At 35.5% G+C, this 24725-nt stretch overlaps 1 protein-coding gene across 1 annotated transcript; it reads right to left on the reverse strand.

Moving 5' to 3' along the window:
• Positions 1–12860: 12860 nt before the first annotated feature.
• LOC113335840 lies at positions 12861–14936 on the reverse strand. The gene is made up of 2 exons (XM_026581866.1): positions 14470–14936; positions 12861–14351 (listed from the first exon to the last, which is right to left on the reverse strand). The coding sequence occupies exons 1-2, from the start codon at positions 14551–14553 to the stop codon at positions 13095–13097; spliced, it is 1341 nt and encodes a 446-aa protein (XP_026437651.1). The 5' UTR covers positions 14554–14936; the 3' UTR covers positions 12861–13094.
• Positions 14937–24725: the final 9789 nt, after the last annotated feature.

Consider the following 24725-nt stretch of genomic DNA (forward strand, 5'->3'; position numbering starts at 1 on the left):
AACCATATGATTTTTTTGAATTAATATTCGATTCGTCATCAATCTCTCTACAAAATATAAAAATTTGTCCGACTGAACTTGCATAAGTTAAATTTTAACTCATTAAGTTGATTATCCTTTTATATATATTATTTTTGTCAAAAGGTTAGTATTTATTGTACTCATTTACTCACTGGTATTTTAGGAAAATTTCACTTAATGATTTAAACTTTGACATTAACGTCACGGCATGATTTGGCAATTTCAAATTAGGTGGTGGTCCAAACTTATGTTTTGGATCTTATCTTTTCCTTGGAACTCAGAGGTTAAAACCATTTTCATTAAATGTATTCCATTTTTATAATCGGAAGAAAAAATGTATTGAAATTTAAGCAGCCACGGCTCAATCAGACTGGTGTTTTTGGCAATACGACTCGCACCATATGCAAGGAACTCGACCAAAAATAGATGGAGCGGCCTCCATGTGACTCCGGGAAGCTCATGCATTATTGTCTTGGCTCCGTATCCTCATACCAAAATTGCATGTCTCTTCTTGATCCAACCAATTAAAATAAACCACCATTTTTCAAGAATTTATTTTCACCTCACCCGTGAAAAGTTTTCGTGGTATTTTCATATTCATTAGAGCATCTCCAATATTGGATGAAAATATTACTTTTTCATGATATGTAGAATTTTAAATCCCCAATTAATTCACTAATATTTTTGGAAAATTTCGTTTAATACATTCATTTGAACTCAATACTAAAGTCAGGGTAAGATTTAACAGTTTCAGATTAGTAATGGTAAATTAAGTTTTAGATCTTATCTTTTAAAACGGTAAATACAAGTACTTTGTTAGTAGTATGATGTGGCAGTGAAATCTACTGATGGTAATATTAGCTTAAAATGGTTCACCATTTTCCTAGATGTATGGCACTCTTGCATAAACATAGATTTTCTGCATTCTGATTTACATTCTTCCACTGATATAATTTTCTTTTGTAGGCCAAATACTCTAATCACTATAGATTATTTTTTTTGTAATATTTCAGACTGGAGATTTATATCACTTATTATTACCATTTTTCTTTTACCGGATACTTCCAGACTTGTGTCAGAAACCGTTATAATATGAACCTCCTTATATCCATACAGGTGATGACAGGTAATTGATCGTTGATTTTTGATGAAAAACGTAGACTTTGACCAAAAAACATTAGTTGACTTAATTGATTAACGGGATCAACGACCCCAAACACTAAAGGGTACCAAATCCAACCCAAACAGTAATTAACTAAAAAATAAATTGGTCATCTGTTTAGGGACCGAGAGAGTAATAATTCTTGGGATATTTATAATTGATTCCGAAAAGTGTATCAAATGGGAGCAACATTTCGGTCTTGTTATTATGTTATTTCTTCAATGTAGCTGGGCCAAGATTATTCTTTAGTAAAAACTGCATGCTATACGATACTTTCCCCGCTGTCTGAAATCTTAATAGGTAGATTCATATCATGGATGATTGGTGGATACTGAGAACTGGTTGTTAGTATAAGTACTAACCTAAATGCAAGGTGTTCTTGTTCCATTGGCGAAACAGTTTAGATCAAGCATCTGGATTTTTTCGTTTAATTAATGTACCATTTTGGGCCTTTCCCGAAGGTCTGGTCTAGTACCAAAAGGCCCAAAACATTACCTCCATGAAGGCATGAACTACCTACTACGTAAGAGTGTGCAACGGACGGACGGATGCGGATTAGGGATCAACGGACGGACGGATGCGGATTAGGGGTGACCCGCATCCAAGCCGTCAAAATTGCGGATTTGAAAAATCCAACCGTGTCCGGCCCAATCACCCGCGGATCAACGGATAATACGGTCCGGATACGGATTAACCGTGGATCTAGACATATATATATATAAAAAAAATTCATGAAAACGGGGGTATTGCCTTCAGAACCAGCCTTTCCTTCTCTTCCCCAATTATCAGGAACCATGGGCGCTCGGTCCATTTTCATTGCCTCCATTGTTATTTTTCCATCTCCTTTGATGAAAAGTTCAAACAATTGAGTACCATAGGTAATGTATACAGCTTAAACTACGAAGGGTAAAAACACAAGAAGTTGTAATTTGTAAAGCTATGTTGAATGGCAAGAGTCAGTTCATATGTGAATGGTACCCATGGAAGATACAGATAAGTTGTGGTGTACAAGTTCAAGTGCGTAAAGGTATAAGAGTCCATAGCAAATTACAATTAGCATACACGTTTTGACAAAATAGACAATGATTCATGAACTAATGACTACAGATGATTTATGGGCTTACTGCAAAAAAAAAAAAAAAAAAAAACGGTACATTAAACAGATCAATCCCTTGACCTCTCCATTTCCTTTCGTTTAATTACAGAACTTTTCTAATTTTGAACAAATTCTAACTATCTCTTTCTTTCATATAACCAAATTAAGGAGATTTTCTGGTCTGGGTTTAATTACTGACTACAGACGATAGCGTGCAACTGTGTTGTTTGGCCTTAGAGTAGGGTTTATCAAAACAACAAAAGAGCTACGGTGCAGATAAATTCGCGGATTGCAAAGCCTAACCGCAACCAAACCGTGTAAACGTGCGGATTTGAAAATTCCACCCGTGTCCGATCCGTAGCTCTTGCAGATTGGGTTTCACCCGTAATTTTACGGACGAATACGGGTGAAATCCGCGGTTCCGGTTTTTTTGCACGGCCCTAGTACTACGTACATTCGTTCATTTGATAGATTGTAAAAGTGGTAGTTGAGGGAGCGAATTTTAATGTTGATAGTCTTGCAACCTAGTTGCTATATAATGGACTCAACCCTCTATACTTGAACTCAAGCCTAAAATACAAAATTGGTTAAAAAGATCAAAATCAACAATTTCTGGGTGAAAATGACATTTAGAATTTGATACTGTTTAAATAGGCAAAAATGTAAAAATAGCTAGGGTGTAAACAGTTTTCCCCTCCCCATTTTCAAATATTTTTTCTTATTTTTAATTTACATCAGGAAGCATCCAGTTTCATCCTTGCTATTTTCTAAGTTTAAGTCAAGATGAATTCAGTTTCATCCTTACTATTTTTTTGGTGTCCATTTCACCAATAATTATTTTTACTCGTCCATTTGAACCATGTTTTAAAAATATTTGGATAAATGAGCCATTCTCCGAGCCTAAAACTAGTATTGTTGTCGTTCATCACCTGTTGTACAGCACTCTCTATATTACATTTATATTACATCTATTTTCTCGGCTCGGTTGTTGATCCATCTTCTCAGCTCAGCTCAGTGATGAATGGTGATAGTTTTTCATAAGGCGGATAGCAGGTAAAGAAATGGGCCTACTAATAGTATTGTGATTTAATATGAGGCCCAATATTAAACATAGGGACAATGGCAGAGATTGCTTGCTGCAAAACTAGCTAAAAAAAATGAATATTCATTACAGGGACAACACAGATTATAACTGTGAAAAGCACTACGGAATAGGAAAGGTCATTAGACCTTGAAAGAAGCTCACGGACAATTTCTTCTTGCTACTTTCAGGGTCCTATGACTTTCCCAATTAACAGTGTATCCCTGGTATCATGCATGTATTTATGGTGCAACCAGAGTTTGCATTATTGCTTCCATGTTCAATCCAATGTAGCCCAGGATGCTTTAAGAAGAAGTGCGTGATAAACGAGTAGTCGAATCTCAAAGTCAAAACGTACCATTTTATGGATAGGTACGTGATTAATGGTAGTAGATTTCGTACCATGGATTGGTGGATACTGCGATCTTGTTGATAATTAAATTGGTACAGGTACTATCTAAATGCACCGTGTTACAGTTCCATTTGCTATAGATCAAGCATCTTCATCTCTTCGTGTATTCTACAAAGGTAACAAGAGAAGAACAGGAATATACTTGTGCATCAACGTGATTCTTTCGTATGAAATCTTATTAGGATTGGAATTACAAAAGAAAAAACAATTTTTATTTAAAAAAAGATATTAAGATATGATATTTCTTTCATCGACAAGATCTCGGAAACAGAAGCGGCGAGCAGATGTTTCCAGCAGTTTGTTTTTTTGTCATAATCCCATTTAAAAGGGAAAACTGAGCATGTGCAAAGTGCAATTATGCTAAGCAAATCAAATCATGTAATCAAAATATTACAATAGATGATTGATTGATGAGTATATCTATGATTTTTTCTGCTTAGAGAAATCTCAGCATAAATAGAAAACTTAATTTGTGGGTTTGGAACCAGAAAATAATGGGTGCGGCAACCTGTATCTGTAACAACAAATTAGGGGCTGCTGCCAAGCCATCTGACTCTAACATGTGTTCGGGCCTTTTTTTTCTTCTAATTTTATATGGTGCAGCAGCACATGACAACCCATTTTAAGTTTAGACACAGTCACTCGTCACTAAGCATTAAAATATTGATGGCGGCATGAAAAATGATTTTAATTGGGAGACTTACACGAAAAATATAAAATATCTTGATTATTGAGAGACTGCACGTTTTCATGTTTCTTGGAAGACTTTTTTCTTTACTTGAGAAAACAAAATAAATTAAATTAAATTAATTTAAATTAAAAATGGGATCGTTTTCCAAAGTTTCATGCGTTCCAGGAGGTCTTAGGTTTGAGTAGGGCTGCACAGGAACCGTACCGGTACCGTCCCGGAACCGCGGTCGGATGGGACAGGTACAAGTACCGAAAATTGGTACCGTGCCTAGAATAGGTACAAGTAACGGTTTTAGGCTATTCCCGTCCCGTCCCGCAGTACCGAGCAACAAGTAATAACGTCTAATAATAGTTAGGGTTTTTGAAAATTAATTAGCTTTTGTTCATTTCTATTTAGTTTTTGTTGATTTCTTTAGATTTGAAACTGATTGTTATTTTTTGGTTTTTGATTTTAGGGTTTTGGAATTTTTGGTGTGGTTCATAACTTCATTTGAACTTAGAACTTAGAAGATTTTTTGCTTTATTTTATTTTTTATAATTTTACATACGCTACGGGTAAAGAACCGGCATCGTCCCGTCCCATACCGAGTTAAACAGGTACAAGTACTGTCACGTCCCGTACTGCACAGGTACATGTACCGGCCATAGTGAGGTACAGGTACTGAGCTAGGCAAAAACCAATACCCTCCCGTCCCATGTGCAACCCTAGGTTCGAGTCCCCAATGGCGTAATATTGCAGGAATTAACATGGAAAGTAGAGTTAGCTTGCCCCCCTTGTGACACAATCTCATCCCCATCCGCTTCGGCTCCCTTGGCTAGGTTACCCATGAGGCTAGTTGGTAGGCTAGCACGGCAACCTATTCAACTAATGTAGTAGTATGTTGTTGGAGCTTAGCTTGTTAGACTTCCAACTAGTTAATTGAATACTCTTTATTTGAATATTAGGATTTCCTATTAAAATTTTAGGCACGGAATGGTGGTGCAGGCAGGTAGAGGTGTAAATTGGGACGGGCCAGCACGTTTATGGCACATCACGTTAATATTCGAGCATAGCACGATACAACATGTGGCCGACCCAGCACGGATACAACACGTTTGTTTAATGTGTTGTGATGTGCCAGACAAAACGACACATCAACACGGCACATCATGCAACACGTGTTAGCACGCGACACAACACAGCACGACAAGCGAGGAAAGCACGCCACGTCATGCGTAAAATACTACACAGTACATCACATTTGATGTATATTTCACAAAAGAATCATTGTTTTAGCCGACATTTTGTTTTCGTTATGCTAATTTATTTCTGTAATAATACATGTACTAATTAAAATATCTCAAAAATATTCATTTTGAAAAACATAAAATAAGTGTGCTAGCACAACACATCACGACATAACACGTACTTTAATGCCTTACCAATAACCAAGGCACGTATTGTTTATGCAAATGCAATGATACTGTAACTGGCAATGTTATCAAATGTATCGTATTATTAATACTAACAAATGGACATTTATAACATGTTTGGAAACCAGAAACAGAAGCTTATGCTTTTCTATAAGTAGAAGTCGGAAACAAATTATTTTTAGAATCATTCCGAAATTATATATCTAAAATTAATTTCTAACTTTTCTGCTTCCAGAAATAAAACTAACTATTAGAGTGGCATCTAAACAGGTCTATTGATGAGTTCTACTCTGATCCAAGGGTAGTAACATCGAATCACTTTCGGATGGTTGAACTAAATAAAAAAACAAAGGAGACAGAAGAATTGGCATCTTTTATAGGTCAAAAAGGTGGAGAAGAATAACGTTCAATTATATGGGGGGCATGATTCGTTCAGTGACATATACTGTGCCCCTCGTTATTCTTGTGAATGTGGATATCCTTAAAAAGGCTGAAGAAGATGAAGATGAAGAAACAGCAACTTGCTTAAAAACAAATAAAAATTATAGCTCGTAGACAAGAAGAACCCACTCAAACTCGTGTACCCATAGTATTTTGTTGACCAAAATAATAACAGCGAGATGAATTATTGTTTGTTGGTTGGTATCAAAAGAAAGTTTATGCGAATTTGGTTTTGAACTCAATTATGTAGACCTCCAAACAACATTGGCAGCTCAATAGTTAAATGTTACACAATTAGCACGTTTATGTGAGTTTGGACTTCTATATACTAGTTTTATTATCCTGGCTAAATTGGGCCTATACCAACTAATTTGGGCGTACGCCTACATGACAAAAAAAGGTCATTGAAAAGTAAAAAAACCCACCCCTTATCCAATTATTTTAAAAAATGGCTAATTTATCCTTGATTAATTAGTATTAATCGAGTGATTAATTGATGTTTAATCAAATTAAACTAAAAATAACTAGTCTTGATTCTTCATCAAAACGTGATTTTTTGTTTTTTTTTTCTTTTGAAGAAAATCAAACCAGAATCGGTATACGTTCGTGCTCTCATAGACTGATTCTGGGTTGATTTTTTCAATTCACAAAAAAAACCAGAATCGGTTTTTACAAATATACACAAAAAACCGATTATGAGAAAGAAAAAAAATCAAACATAATTTAAATCATACTCGATCTGAAAATGAGTATGATTTCATACTCGATTTCAGTCGAGTATAAATTTCATACTCATTTTGAGATCGAGTATGAAATCATACTCGTTTTGAAATTGTGTAAAATCATGCTAATACTCATTTTTAATTCGTGTATAAGCAGAATCAGTTTATAAAAGTGCTCATGTAATCCGATTATAACAAAAAAATAAGATACAGAAAAATTGAGAATTTTTTCTTACAACAATCGGTTTACTCGACACACATCTAAATCCGATTCTAGCATTATACATCAACAATCGGTTTTTATAAGTGCTAATGTAATCCGATTCTGTTTCAAATTTCTCGAACCAGAAAACATATCAAGGACAATCGGTGTTTGTGAGCATGAACATAAACCGTTTCTATGTGCAATCGGATCACATATACATTAACGTTAACCGATTCTGATAAACCAGGAAAATTTTGATTTCAAAATTTTCAATTTTTGAGCGATTTTATGTTACTAAAACCTAGTTTATAGGATTGGGTTGAGAATAAGGAAGAAGAATCAGTTGAAGTGGAGATGGAAATGAATTTGATTTTGATTTTAATTTTAGTTTTTAATTTTACAATTTTGATTTTGATTTTAGTTTTTAGTTTTATAATTTTAGTTTTATGATTTTGATTTTAGTTTTTAATTTTATGGGGACAAATTAGTAGTATTAATATTTGATGGGGACAAATTAGTAGTAGTAATATTTGATAAAGGATAAATTGGTAGTTTTATATTCTTTTTGTCCTGTAGTCATAGTCCCAAATTAATGGGCATAGGCGCAATTTAGCCAGGTTTATTATCTTTTTACAAAAAGAAAATAATCTGAAAACGATGTCTATAATTTCCTCTTCTTTTCCCACTCCCCGCCTTACAAATACTATGTGTTTGTCACATCGTAAAATATGAGAAAATGTTCCTCTCTCAAATGGACGTTTGCATCTCGTGTAAATAATAATGTGATATACCTCGTGCGCTCTGGAATTTCTTTTTCTAATATGTGCACTAATTAATTTGGACTTGCAAGTTAGCTAGTAGCCGTGCGTAGCCTTCTTTGTACTTGTGCATCATGCAAAGCTGAGTTCATACCAATCTGGCATTGGTTCCTCCATTTCGTATTTTGATTTGGTTTTGTGTTACAACAACCACCAAAAATGACCATAACAACTCTTCCGGTGCGAAATTATAAACAGTAAAAGTAACAAACATATTGTATCTGTATGCATATTCACTAAAGATGAACGAATATGATAATTTTATGAAAGTAAACTAGAAAAGGATTGAAAAACAAAATGAGAAAGGTGTAAGAAGGAGGAGGAGGATCGAGTTGGAGCCGCCACCCACCATCTAAAAGTCCCACCAACTCTCTTAATCATGCCGTGCGTGTTAAAATAAGAAGAAGGAAAGTTGGTACAATAGTGAAGCAGGGAGAAGACTGATTATCAATGGTCAGTCATTGCGGACTTTAAAAGCCCTGCATTCGTGTAGTAGTACAAAACAAGAGTCATCACTCAGTCATCATGCATACTATATAATGGAAATTAAGAAATCTATCCTACCTACAATTAATAACTTATCTTAATTATACAAGTGTTAGGTAAAACCAAAACGGTTGAGAAGAGAAGAAAAGACCATTAACAATTGTTAGATCAAAACGTAAAATGATCTAATCCTTTGTTATTACCTTTTTCCCAACTTATTTTCTTGGTGGATAGGGTGATTATTTTGTTGAATAATCTGCTTCACTGAACTCAAAAGTCTTCATGAGATAAAAGGAGCTACCTGAAAAGTAATTCTTAACCGGGAGTTCTTCTTGACTATCCAAATATCACATTTTTCCTAATTTTCCATTCAAGAGGTGGAAAATGGAAGGGTTGGAGCTATAGCCTGGCCTGACCTAGCTTGAGCCACACCAAAAAAAACTTAAATTATAAGCGTATGAGGTGTCCACAGATGATCAAGCCCTAAAGCCCTTCCCAAGTTAAATTTTTAGTTCTGCCAAGTGGATCATGCTACCACGAGCACAACCCAACACTGCAAACTAAAATTTGAGCATAGTTCGGTCCAGCACGTGACTTAACCCAGCACGACACATTGCATGTTCTTCATGTGTTGTGCTGGACCGGACTAATCGGTACAATGCCGCAACACAACACACATAATAGATAAACATGTAGCACAACACAACATGTTAAGAAAACATGAATAAAACACTAAAAACATGGCACAATACATCACATTTTTTGTATATTTCACAAAACAATCTTTATATATTCTAGATAAATTTTGCCATTTTTTGTTCGCCTGATGGGGTTTCATGAATATTACCTCTTTGAATTTATTATTTTCGTCAAAAGGTTAGTAACTTAGTGTTTATCATACTCATTACATTTACTAATTAGTATTTTAGGCAAATTTCAATTAATGATTTAAACTTTAACATTAACGTTAGGGAATGATTTGGCAATATTTTCGTCAAAAGGTTAGTAACTTAGTGTTTATCATACTCATTTACTAATTGGTATTTTAGGCAAATTTCAATTAATGATTTAATCTTTAACATTGACGTTAGGGCATGATTTGGCAATTTCGAAATAGGTGATGGTCCATATCAATGATTTAAACTTATCTTTTCCATAGAACTCAGAGGTTAAGACCATCTAATGAAAATTTATTTCGTTTTTATAATCGTAAGAAAAATGCTTGAGCATCTGAAAAGTGACATGGAGGCCGCTCCGTCTATTAGGTTCTTTGCATATGGTATGAGTTGTACTGCGACAAACGCCAATCTAAATGAGCCTTGGCTGCTTAAATTTCAATGCATTATTGTCTTGGCTCCGGATCCTTGATATCGGAATTACCTTCTCTTCTTGGCTCAAGACATAGCAATGTATAAGTTTATTTTTCTCATGAATTTATTTTCACCTCACCAGCAAGAATTGGTCATGCTATCTTCGTATTCATTAGAGTATCTCTGATGGAGAAGGAAAATATTATTATTTTCATGACATATAGGATATTAGATTCCCAATTAATTCACTGGTAGTATCGGTAAATTTCATTTATTACATTCATTTGAACTAGAAACTAACGGGATAATAAGATTTCACATTAGTTTCTGATTAGTTATGATAACTTACGTTTTGGATCTTATCTTTGAAGACAATAAATTCCGGTACTTTAACAACCATATGATGCGGCAGTGAAATACACATAGTTATTCACGATTTCCCATTCTAACGATTCAAAGAAACAAGAATTATTTATGTACAATATAATGTTTTTAAATTAAACTTTGATTTTCATTAACCTTTTTAAAATAATATTAGTGGTTTTTTGTTCCAACTAAATTTGCAAAACCTAAATTTTAATTTATCAAGTTAATTATTAAGTTAATTTTAATTATCTGTTTGAATTTATTATTTTCATCAAAAGGTTAGTACTTATTGTACTCATGACTTAATTTCTGGTATTTTATTCAAATTTCATTTATGATTTAAACTTTGACATTAACATTTGGGTATGATTTCGCGTAATCCGATTGGTTAGGACAGGAAGAGACGGGGAAAATAAAGGACATGTGATCCTGAATCGTTTCAATTTAGGTGATGGTCCAAACTTATATTTTGGGTCTTATCTTTTCCATAGACTCGGAAGTTAAATCCATTTAATAAAAATTTGTTTTGTATGTTATAATCGGAAGAAAAAAATGCTTGAGCGTCCCGGAGTCACATGGCCAAGTTCCATGCATATGCTGCGAGTTGTACTGCAACAAACACCAGCCTCAATGAACCCAGGCTGCTGGAATCTTAATGTATCATTGTACCTGCAGGGTGTAATCCAAACTGTGGTTGGGAGTAGCCGTAGAGAGCTTGAAAAGGGGTAAGCTTAAGGCTGGTGTGGTAAAAGATATTAAACCACCATTTAGCAAGGGACAACCAAGAAACCCACTTAACAGGCATGTAGCTACACATACAACGTAGATAAGACTCCAAACAAGCATTCACACGTTCCGTCTGACCATCCGTCTGTGGGGTGATATGTCGTGCTCAGATGTAGTGAAGTACCCACAACCTTGAATAATGCTTGCCAAAACCCACTCAAGAAAACATCACCTCGGCCAGACATAATGGTTGCACGCAGACCATGTAACTTGAGAATAATGTTGATGAAGACTTTGACCACTAACTGAGCAGAATAAGGATGATTCAGTGTCATAAAATGAGAATCTTTCGTAAAGCGATCAACTATAACTAATACCACCTCCCTGCCTTCGGACTTTGGTAGCCATGTTATAAAGTCCATACTCAGATGTTTCCAAGCCTGGGCAGGTACAGGTAAAGGCTGGAACAGCCCAGCAGGCAGTTGGTGGTCCACTTTGTGTTATTGACATATGTCAGTGCTGAGTAAACTGAACTAAATCTTTCTTGAGGCCTGGCCACTGGAAATAGGATTTGGCCCTCTGGTAACTAGCCTGCATCCCTGAGTGGTCACCAATGGAGGAAGAACGAACAGCTGTAAGAATGTTCTGTCGAGCAGTACCAGTCTTGCCAATATAGATTCTTCCCCGCAAATTGAGAAGTCAATTAGCGTAAGTATAACCATCAGGATTTGTAGGGGAAACAATAAGTTTAGGAATCCAAGTTGAGGCAATTGGGTCAGCTTCATAGCTGACTATCACTTCTTCAAGCCATTTGGGTTGAGCTGCTGACAATGATGAGAAGGTAACACGAGACAAAGCATCATCCACACGGTTCTCAGATCCTTTCTTATAATACATGGTATAATCATAACCTAGCAACTTGGTTAGTCATTTCTGTTGAAGAATGGTGTGGAGTTTCTGTTTCATAAAGTATTTAAGACATTGATGGTCCGTCAAAATCTTGAAATGAGACCCGGGTAAGTAAGATCTCCACTTGTTGACAGCCACAATGCCTAACAACTCTTTCTCATATGTAGACATAGCTTTGTATTGGATGTCAAACCCTTTGCTAAAGAAGGCAATAGGTCTACCATCCTTCATCCAGACTAAGCCAATAACACAATCACTAGTATCTATTTCTACCTCAAAGGTCTTAGTGAAGTCTTTAAAAACAAGAATAAGAGTAGATGTAACCACCTTTTTGAGTTGCTCAAAAGATGATTCAGCAGCAGCATTCTAAGAAAAACTTCCTTTCTTGAGTAGTTGAGTGAGTGGTTGACAAATAAATCCATGGCCATAAACAAACTTGCGACAATATCTTGTCAGCGCAAGGAAGCCACGTAAACCCTTAAAAGTAGTAGGTCGAGACCATTTTATCATACAATCTATCTTGGCAGGGTCAGCTGCGACACCATGCTTGATAATTATATGACCTAAATATTCTATCTGGGGTTGGCCAAAAGAACACTTGGTGGGTGCAGAATAAAGAGGGCTAGATGGAGATGTTCACAATGTGAATCCATATAAGGACTATACACTAGGATGTCATCGAAAAAAACTAAAATGAACTTCCTGAGATAGGGTCCAAAAATATCATTCATGAGTGATTGAAATGTGGTTGGGGAATTGTTAAACCTAAGGGGCATTACTCGAAACTCAAAGGGCCCGTGATGTGTACGAAAGGCAGTTTTTGCAGTATCATCAATGTGAACCCTAATCTGGTGGTAACCAGCACGTAGATCTAGATTTGAGAAAATCGTAGAACTAGATAATTCAGCAAGGAGTTCATCAATAACTGTAATAAGATACTTATCTTTAACAGTGATGGCATTTAACTTACGGTAGTCGACACAGAATCTCCAGTCGCCGTCTTTCTTCTTGATCAAAATGACTGGGGACAAAAAAAGGGCTATAATTTGGCTGAATGACCCCTGCCTTCAACATTTCTTATGCATCTCAATCACCCCATTTTGGACATATGGTACCCTGAAAGGACGTATATTGGGAGTGAGGTTGATGTGGTGGTCATGAGCTATTTCCGAAGAAATGGATGTTTGAGTCTCAAAAATGGTGGGAAATTGATCCAAAACTGCAACAATTGGTGCTTCAATGTCCTCTGGTTGTGTGGCAGCAGACAAAAAAAAATTGCCCAATAAAACCTTGCTTGCCTTTCTTGAGGAGCCTGCGTATCATAGTGCCTGACATTTGCGAAAGAGCAGCTTCCTCCTTATGCCCTACCAATTCAATCTCTCTACCTTGGTGTTGGAATTTGATCAACATCTTCTTGAAGTCAAAAACCATATGACTCAGTTCGCGCATCCATTCCACACCAAGGACCATATCATACCCACCTAGTTCTAGGATATGTAAATCATGAGAAAAGGTATGCCCTTGCATACTCCAGTTAAAAGCAGCACATTTGGCCTGACTGAGAAATTTGTTGCCATCAGCAACAGTAATCTGTAAAGTTGGGGTAGGAGTGATGAGACTATCACTCCTCTTGGCAGCTGCAGGGTCCAAGAAGCTGTGAGTACTTCCATTGTCGACCAAGATGGCGAGGCATTGCTTCTTGACTAGTCCCTTAATCTTGATATTAGTAGGAGAGATGTTACCAGCCAGTGCATGCACTAAGATCTCCATGTCTTCTTCCAACTCCACAATTGTTGGACTAGAACCTTCTCCTATTTCCATAAAATGTAATCCTTCCTCTTCATCAGCCACCATCATATATAACTGTTGTTTATTATATTTATGACATTTTATGTACAACTCGTCGCAATTGTAGCAAAGTCCCTTCTTCCCTTTTGGTCGCATTTCAGCATAAGTAAGTTTCTTCACAGGTTGCATCTTAGGACTTGTAGTGGGACTAGTAACAGTTGGGGTAGTAACTAGTGGAGTCACAGCTGAAGGTTTGTTGGGAACTGTTAATGTCTTACCCCCAGAATTAAATCTGGTAGAAAACTTTGGCTGATTCCTAGAAGCCCTGTCCATGATACACTCCTGTCTCCTAGCCAGAAAAATAGCTTGCTGCAAGATTGAAGGAGTAAACATTTGCACTACTAATCGTATATATTCCTTCAGTCCACTAATAAAACTTTGGATGAAATAATCTTCTGGCAGAGATGGATTCTTAGCTAATATTATGGCCTTTAGTTGCTCAAACTGCTCTTGATAATCCAAGACTATATTGGTTTGATCTAGCTTATTAAATTCTCCTATAACACTATCATGGATTAATTCTTTAAACCGAGTACAAACATCAATAATAAAATCTTCCCAATACAAAATACCCTTACCTATTTGGTAGTATTGGAACCAAACATCTGATTTGCCATCCAAGTACAGAGTTTCCATGTGCACCTTCTGTTCATCGTTCATTTGTTGTAAAAAAAGTACTTGTTAAATTTTTGAATCCAAGCTCTAGGATTAGTTCCATCGAAACGTGGAAAATCGACCTTAGGTCTATAATTGGAAAACTTACCTTCACCCATCTGATGAGTCTGAATGATTCGCTGATGTTGAAGGGGTTGATAACCAGTGAAGGTGTTGCTAGTTGAAGACTCATGCACTTCTCCTTATTTCCAAGGACGATGCGTTTCTCCTCCCTGATTGTTACGCTGCGGAAAAACTGATCTATCAAGAAGCAACTGAAATTTCTGATCCATAGAGTGTTGAAGAAGTTGCAGTTGATTATCGATATCAGTCTTCATCGTCTTCATATCTCCTTTAACAGATTGAATCGATTGAACTTCCTCACGCAATCCCTGCAAATCTAGACTCAATTTTTTGGTGAAATCCTCCAATTGCTTCAATCTGGTGCCATCAGCCATACTGGTGCCAAGGAAAGACCTAATCTGACACCACTTGTAGTGATCTATACTACAATAGGAAATTCATAGTTCAACCCTACAAGATTTACGCTGTAGAAATTGAGATAGAAACCTCAGAGAGGCGGAAGAGATAAACTCAAAATAACTCGGTAATAATTCACTGGTTCACGTTAGGTTTACAACCCAAAAGTATCTAATTATCACGTGCCAAGCACACGATTGAACTAAAGGCACCGATACAGGGGTTGCCCGTAAGAAACATGGATCATGGGATATGACAGAGCCAGTAGAGCTGAAACCATCAGTCATGGTTCAATCAGATTTTGCATTATTGCTTTCATGATCAATCTATTCAAGGTAGCCCAGGATTCTTTATACAAACTCCATGATAAACGAGTCGGATCTTACCATTTTATCGTCAGGTACCATCTCTGCTGTCCAAAATCATAATGGTAGAAGATTCGTACCATTACTGCAATCATATAACTTGTGCATCAATATGTGATTCTGTTGAATCAAATCTGATTATTTTTTGTTGGTGTCCGAATACTACGATCTTATCAAGATTGGAAGTAACAAAAGAAATCAACTTTTCATCAACAAGATCTCTCGGGAACAGAAGCGGCGAACTGATTTCCAGCAGTTGTTTCTCATATTCTCTTTTGGAAAGGAAAACAGAGCATGTGCAATGTGCAATTATGCCAAGCAAAGATTACAATAGATGATTGATGATCATATCTAGTATGATATTTTCTGCTTCGGAAATCTCATCAAAAATAGAAAATTCAATTGGGACCAGAAAATAATGGGTGCAACAACCCGTATTTGTATCATTAATATTACATTGTTTTGTTTGTACATCTAAATTAGATGGCTGCTGCCATGCCATCTGATTCTGATTCTAACATGTGTACTATTATTGGGGCCTATTTCTTCTAATTTGCTGGAGCAGTGGCTGCACATGACAACCCATTTAAATAAGTGTATAGTCACTCCTCACCGAGAATTAAAGTATTGATGGCGGCATGAAAAATGATTTTAATTGGGTTGGGACACTCACTGTCTGACACGCGAAATATCTTGGTTTGGTTACTGAGAAACTCCACGTTTTGATGTTACAGTGTGTGCAAATGCAATGGCTACGGCAATGATACACACCCCACGGGATTCAGTCCTGTGATGTACACCCAGAGGGATCTGACGGTCCATAGTACAGCGTGCTTAGCATCAGGAGGGTGGTGGACATGCTTGGGTCTCACCTCCTCTCACACGGTGCCCGCAACGGTACTCAAAACTCGGTGCATCTATCATTTTTGAATTCAATTCGCCTTTTTCGTCAAATTCAACAATTTATTACTACTATGTTTTAAGTGAGTTCCACTCCACTTGATCCAAGGCTAGCGTCGAATCACTTTGCAGTATGCGCTGAATAAAAGTACAGAGGAGTTGCACGAGAGATCACGATTCGTCCAGTGATATACCAAAAATGTACTATATCCTTAAGGGAGCGTCTACAACTGGGACACAGGGATGGTCCAAATCTTGGACGTGAGGTGGCACAATCTTAATGGTTGAGAAGGGAATGATTCTATCATTGTGATTACTAGCGGGGTGAAGAGAATAACGATTAAAGATCCAAATTTATTGTCACATATCTGGACAATAACAGTAGTGGCAGGTATAGAGTTTTCGTATCCTTAAAAAGGTTGAAGAAGATGCATGTAAGAACAGCAACTTGCTTTTAGAGAAAGAGCTTAAAAAAACGAACAAAGGCCAAAAAAAAAAAAACAAAAAAAAAAAACTATATAGCTCGAGACAGGAACCCACTCAAATTCGTGTACATAGTATTTTGTTGACCAAACTGATAACAGCCGGATAAATAATTGTTTATTTGTTGGTTGGATAAAAAGAAAGTTTATGCGCATTTGGTTCCGAAACATGAATCTTGAGCTCAATGAATATGATGTTAATTACTTGTCACAAAATTGGTTAAAAAGACCAAAATCAATAATTTCTGGGTGAAAAAGACATTTAGATTTTGATAATGTTTAAAGGAACAAAAATGTAAAAATAGGCAGGATGTAAACAGTTTCATCCTACCCATTTTCAAATACTTTTTTTTATTTTTAATTTTCATCAGGATGCATCCAGTTTCATCCTTGCTATTTTTTTGGTGCCCATTTCACCCATAATGATTTTTACTCGTCAATTTGAACCATGTTTTAAAAATATTTGTACAAATGACCCATTTTCGGATGACTTGTTAGTCGCATCGGACAAAATATCCCACTCAATGTGCTATAATATGATATAGTACCTCGTGCGCTTTCGAATTTCGTTCTCTAACATGTTGACTTGACTAATTTGGAAGTTAATTAGCTGCCGTAGGAGTGCTAAATTCTTCTATGTATATCATTTGGATGAATAGAAAAACAAAGTGGGAAAGGCGTAAGAAGGAGGAGGAAGTTCAAGTTGGAGCCGCCACCCACCATCTAAAAGTCCCAACAACTCTTTTAATCATGCCGTGCGTGTTAAAATAAGAAGAAGAAAGTTGGTAAAATAGTAGCAGTAGGGAGAAGACTGATTATCAATGGTCAATCATTGCGGACCCTAAAAGCCCTGCATTTGTGTAGTAGTACAAAACAAGAGTGATCACTCAGTCATCATGCATACTATAATGGAAATTAAGAAATCTATCTGACCTACAATTAATAAATAACCTATCTTAATTATACAAGTGTTGGGTAAAAGCAAACCTCATGTATTAGGGAAAAAATGGTTGAAAAGGGAAGGAAAAACCATTGACAATTGTTAGATCAAAATGTAAAATGATCGAATCCTTTGTTATCACCTTTTGCCCAACTTATTTTCTTGGTGGATAGGGTGATTGTTTTGTTGATTAAAGATAATATGTGATTAAGAGATTGATTTGAAATAAGTTGAATTGATCTACTTCGCTAAACTCAAAAGTCTCCATGAGATCAATGTAGTTAATATCGGATATCGGTTCATCTCGGCCGGGACCGATACACTGGTACGATTTTATATCGGGGATATTATCGTTGAAATATCGGTTCTAGATTTAGAGACTATAATTTTATATTAAACATTTTCTCCACACATTTTCGGATAAGATATAATAGATAACATCAATTTTATCAAAAAAACAAAAGAGTAACTTTAGTAACTCGCTTCGAGAGCTAATGCAGCTCTACTACCACCTGGAAGACTTTCTTCGCCAAAATTATCCTTAAACTTTATAGAAAACGACCAATACCGTCTCATATCGGGAAATGTAGGAAAATTTCGTATCGACCGATACGGCCGATATTCGACCGAAACGACCGATACGGCCGATATTATCGGGCGAATATCGTATCCCCGATATCCTTCTTATCGTATCGTTCTGGGCCGATATCCGAAATATCCCCGATATATCGGCCGATACGGCCGATATTGACTACATTGCATGAGATTAAAAGGAGCTACCTAAAAAGTAATTATTGACCGGGAGTTCTTGATTTTCAAAATATCACATTTATCCTAATTGCCATCGTAGAGGTGCAAAATGAATTGTGTCTGCAAGACCATAATCCAGCACAATACGCTAAGTTTTGATCCCAGTTCAGTCCAGCACATGACTTAGCCTAACACGGCATAACACAGTACCTTTGTGTGTTGTGCTGGACCACACTTATCTGTACAATGGCCAGCCCAGCATGCAAAACAAATAAACACGTGGCATAACGCAACACAAGATGATAAGAAAATATGTTATAGCATGCATAAAACACCACAGAACATGGTACAATACACCACATTTCATGTATATTTCACAAAACAGTCTTTATTCTATATAATTTTTGACATTTTATCTTCCTTGTTCGCCTAAAGAGGTTTTATGAATATTATCTCTTTCAATTTATTAACTCTTTGAATGAAGTAAGGTTACTAACTTGGTATTTATCATACTCATTTACTCACAGGTATTTTAGGAAAATTTCAATTAATGATATAAACTTTGACATTAACGTTAGGACATGATTTTGACAATTTCAAATTAGGTGATGGTCCAAACTTATGTTTTGGATCTTATCTTTTCCATAGAACTCGGAGGTTAAAACCATTTAATGATTTTTTTTTAATTTAATAATCGGAAGAAAAAATGTAGTGAAATTTAAGCAGCACGGGCTCATTTGGATTGGTGTTTGTCGCAGTACGACTCTAGTGTAGCACAGAACAGGGGTAACAGGGATAGGTTTAAGTTTCGTCAGAAACTTAATAGAAAACTGATTCTAGGATCAAGATTCTAAGACAAAAGATTGACAAACAAACTTGATAATAATATTGATAATAAGATGTAGTCCCAGCTTTTATATGGACTTACATGAACTGATTAAAGGAAAGAGTTTGACGTAAACTAGAAAAGGAAATACTTGTGAAGCAAACTATCTTAAACTGACGTAAGGGATCAACAGTCATAGTTGATCCAAAAGCTTGAGGTCAACTGTTACAGTTGATATAGAAGAAAAGGATCAATAATCATTGTTGATACAGAGAAAGATGTACTACATCAGTCCCCCCTTCTTGAAAGAAACTCGCCCTCGAGTTAGCTAATAAGAAATTTTTTATTTTCTCCATATATTGCTCTAGACTTCGAGTTGTCATCAAAGAATACGAGTTCTTTTCCTCCATGAAAAATGTAGATATCACGTTTACCGACTTACCACGATCAAACACAAAACTTGAAGTTCTAGAGATCATAAACCGAAGCATCCAAGAAATGTGTCTCAAAGTAGCATAAGAGCTGTGTTTAAGTTTTCCTCGATCGAACACAAAGATACCAACCATACAAATAACGATTACGAACACAAGGAAAACACATTTGTTTGAGTCTCTCTTCTCCTGGTCCATCACATTGATTAGCTCCTTGAATTTCAGAATCAATTGCAAGGAACTAAAAATTTCTTCCTTTATAATCAGCACCTCATCTTTATCGTTAGAAAAATTTTTAAGCTTAAAGTAGTAGACCTTGTCATCAAGTTGTTCTCCACCATATGCCTTCCTCTTCGTAAATATGTGTTGTTGTGCTACAACATTAAAAGGAAATGGATCGAATCCATCTCCAACCAAAATTTGCAGAATCTGAATCATACAACCATTGACTGATGTGATCCTTCCAGACTTAATTGCAGTAACTACCGCGTCTTCAGCCAAGCTTTTGTCCTTTGTTCCGGGGTCCAATGTCCATGTACTAATATCGCTCCTTCCCTTAACATTAGATTTACCGCTGATGGCATCCATTATAAATTGAATTTCATCTTTGTAGAGTACCAGACACATTGTGATTTCATTATTTGAATCAGTGGTTTCTCCCAACCAAACAAGCATGGAGCAAACACGCCCATCCTTGAATTTGGAAGCTCTACATCTATCAACCGTGGTATCTACAAATATTATCCTTGCAAAACTTCCGAAGGTATTAATAATTGATTGAAATATTTCGGTCTTCGTCGTCACACACTGAGTCATCCCTTTTAATTCAAAAGTTTCTCTTCTTCCCTTATCAAAGACTCTAGTCGCCAAATTAGGTGCAACTGGGGAAGAAATATTATTGATTTTTCTTAACGTAGAGCATTGCACAAGAGTGCCATTCATGTAAACACCAACGTCTTCATATTTAGTCAAATTAGACAACTTTTCTAAAAACTCTCTGTCTAACGTTATTTTCTCATATTTTGAGAAAATACGACCACGAATATTTCCAGCATAATTTTCCGGTGGTATGCCTTCTTGAGATAGGAAATCAAGCTTAAAGACATTTGTATGAAACCATGGTTTATAATTTATTGTCATAGTCGGATTTATCACAAACGAATTCTGATAATTAAGCTCAACAATCTTACTAGGGTGTACATAAGAGATCATACATGCTTTCTCATGAATAATAACTTGATTATTTTCAACCCTAGATAAAACAGGTATATCAACACCAGCAGATACCAAACGAAGTTCCGATGACTTACCATTAATCGCTGACAAATCATACGAAACCTTGTCGACTAGATTTTCTTCTTCGCCCACAGATGCAGCTGAAACAACTATAGTATCATTAGAAGATGACGAATCCTCTTGAGTTCAAAACGATACTTCTTTATCATCTTGTGACTCCTTAACATGATGTTTCATTATAAGCATTATTTTCTGTTTAGGTCTCTCCAGTTCCTCTATAAAATTATCAAACTTGGTTTCTAAAGAACTAAAGGACCTTTCAAATATGTTGCCGAGCTTGGTTTCAAGTGCTGCGCTGAGCTTTGTTTCAAGTGCTGTGACAATGACATCAATATCAATTTTTGCGAACTTGTCTCCCATTGTAACGCAAGGTAGGTTGTTTTGGAAAACTTAGGGTTTTTGAGTTGTTGCGGAAGATGTGTAAAGGATCTGTTTCTAGATAAAAATCGAAAAACTCTGTATCTGATACCAACTAGTGTAGCACAGAACAGAGGTAACAGGGATAGGTTGAAGTTTCGTCAGAAACTTAATAGAAAACTGATTATAGGATCAAGATTCTAAGACAAAAGATTGATAAACAAACTTGATAATAATATTGATAATAAGATGTGTCTTGTAAACAAGATTCCCAGCCTTTATATAGACTTACATAAACTGATTAAAGGAAAGAGTTTGACGTAAACTAGAAAAGGAAATACTTGCGAAGCAAACTATCTTAAACTGACGTAAGGGATCAACAGTCATAGTTGATCCAAAAGCTTGAGGTCAACTGTTACAGTTGATACAGAAGAAAAGGATCAACAATCATTGTTGATACAGAGAAAGATGTACTACATCAGACTCGAACGATATGCAAAACAACTCCACCAAAATAGATGGAGCGACCTCCGTGCGACTCCGGGAAGCTCTAGATCTTCGGTACTGAAATTGCATGTTTCTTCTTATACAACCAATTAAAATAAAACAACTATTTCTCAAGATATATAAATATATAAGTGTTTTTCTCATGAATTTATTTTCACTTCACCCATAAGGATCTTTCATGTTATCTTGACATTCATTAGAGCATCTCTAAAAGAGGATGAAAATATTACTTTTTCATGACATGTGGGGTTTTAAACCCCCATTTACTTCTCTAGTATTTTTGGCAAATTTCATTTAATACATTCATTTGAACTCGATGTTAACGTGAGGATAAGGTTTAACATCCTTAGATCAATAATGGAAAGCAACTTAAGTTTTAGATCTTATCTTTTAAAACGGTAAATACAAGCATTTTGATAGTAATTTGATGTGCATATGAAATCTACTGAGTTACTCGCTATAGGATGATAATGTTCTCCTAAAAGGGTTCATCATTTTCTAAATGTATGATAAGTTACTCACTATAGGATGGTAATGTTCGCCTAAAAGGGTTCATCATTTTCTAGATGTATGATACTTCTGCAACAGACTTGCACTCTTGCATAAATATAGATTTTATGCGTTAAGGTAATTATTCTTCCACTGACATTTTTTTTTGCTGGCCAAACATTCTGCAACAATGATATCATAATAAAGCGAATTAGTCTAGATTTTTATATCATTTCAAATTGGACATTTATATAACTCGTTATTACCATTTTTCTCCGACCACAAACCTTAAGACTTGTGTCAGAGACCGTTATAACATAAACCGCCTTATATCCATACCGGTAATGATCGTTACCATTTACAAATCGCTTCACATCTTTATCGATGACGACCATTATAATATACACCAAATATTTCCAAACTTGTGTCAGAAAACTGTTATAATATGAATTGCCAAACAATAATATTCGTAACGATCGTTAACAATACTAAATTACTTGATGCCGATCGTTACTCGTTACAGCTATATACAAATCAAGACTATGACCGTTTTAACGGCCGCTTCTGAAATTTATACTATGTTCTTTTATGACAACTCTCTGGATTACCATTTTAATAAATTTTCATTAAAAAATAAAAAAAATAATAATAATACCAAATTTAGCACAATATATAAAAATTCTCCCACATTTGAGAATTTTTGTAAAAACGGTCAATCCTATATATGTTAATATTTTTGCCCAACCTATTTTCTTGTCGGAAAGGATGACTAACTTTTTTCTTAAATAAGTGATTAAGATATTGATCCGTAAAAAGCAAGATTAATCTAGTTCACTAAACTGAACTCAAAAGTCTTCTAATAAAGGGCTACCTAAAGAGTAATTCTTGAATTCGAGTTCTTAATTTTCAGAAAATCAAATTTATGCGAACGAATTGCCTATTCAAATGATTTATAGCAACCAAAATTATTCTATATACAATATGATTTCTTAAAATTAATATTTGATCCATTATTAAACTTTCTAAAGTAATATTAGTGGTTTTTCGTTCCCATTAAATGAGCACAAGCTAAATTTTAGTGGTTAATTTTAATTCATTTTGTCTCTTTTATCCGAAAAAAGAGTATTTTTTACAAGAAGTTGGTTGGAAGCATAGCTAGCTAAGTTCCAACAGTGTAATACATTAGTATTATTTCCGTTACATGATTACTATTTATCGTACTCATTTACTCACTGGTATTTTAGGCAAATTTCATTCAATGATTTTAAATTTGACATTAACGCCTGGGTATGATTTGGAAATTTCAAATTAGGTGATGCTCAAAACTTATGTTTTGGATCTTATCTTTTCTATAAAACTTGGAGGTTAAAACCATTTAATGAAAATTTATTCAATTTTTTTTTTTTTTGTAATCGGAAAAAAAATTATTGCTTGAGCATCTCTGAGTCACATGGAGACCTCTCCATCTATTAAGTTCTTTGCATATGATGTGAGTTGAATTAATATGAATGAGCCCGGATTGTTTAATTTTCAATGCATTATGGCTCCAGATCCTCAGACCGAAATAGCATATCTCTTTCTGTCCTAACCTATTGGAATAAGCCACCCGTTTCTCAAGACATAACAATATATAAAATTTATTCCCCCATAAATTTACCTGTATCTCTAGTAGAGGATGAAAATATTACTTTTTTCATGACATTTAGGATATTAAACTCGCATTTAATTCACTGGTATTTTTGGCAAATTTCATTTAATACATTCATTTGAACTCGAAATTAACGTCAGAGTAAGATTTGAAAGTAGTTTCTGATTATTAATTGTAACTTAAGTTTTGGATCTTATCTTTTACAACAATAAACACCAGCACTTTAACAACAATATGATGTGGCAGTGAAATATGCAGAGTTATTCAATGTAGGATAGTGATATTCCCCTAAAAGGGTCCACCATTTTCCTAAATGTAGGATTTAGTCTGGTTATTCAGCTATCAATTTAGCAGAATTGATATAAGTTATGACACTTCTGTGATAGGCTCATACTCATGCATAAACATAGATTCTCTGTGAGCAGAATATCATCCTTCCAGTGACATCACCATTTTTTGTAGGCCAAACATTCTGTAATAAGTCGGTGTCAATGTAATATAGTGGCAAAGGCATTGGGTGATGATACCAGTGATCTGAGTTCGAAACGGAAACTCGTCAGCATCAAATTATTTACCGGTTCAAAAAAGAAATTTTGTAACAACAATAATCATAATAGCACGACTCTAGATTCCACCCCCCACACAGATTGAACATTTATATCACTCGTTATAACCCTTTTTCTCTAACCAGATGTCTTAAGATTTGTGTCAGAGATTGTTATAATATGAACCGTCACCGACACTGATTATTCTACGCATATACTGTTAATGACCGTTATAATGTACCACCTAAACCTGATACTTCAAAACTTGTGTCGGTAACCGTTATAATACAATTGCCTAACAACCACAACGGTAATGACCATTACCACATATAAATCACTCTACACCTTT

This window comes from Papaver somniferum, unplaced genomic scaffold (genome assembly GCF_003573695.1).
Source record: "Papaver somniferum cultivar HN1 unplaced genomic scaffold, ASM357369v1 unplaced-scaffold_150, whole genome shotgun sequence".
Taxonomy (NCBI): Eukaryota; Viridiplantae; Streptophyta; class Magnoliopsida; order Ranunculales; family Papaveraceae; genus Papaver; species Papaver somniferum.

Bases quoted from the DNA above. Each gene is read 5' to 3' on its own strand.
- LOC113335840 (XM_026581866.1), bottom strand. From the start codon at position 14,553: ATGAGTCTTCAACTAGCAACACCTTCACTGGTTATCAACCCCTTCAAC. The intron at 14,352-14,469 runs GTAAGTTTTCCA...AACGATGAACAG, and splicing joins GACTCATCAGATGGGTGAAG to AAGGTGCACATGGAAACTCT.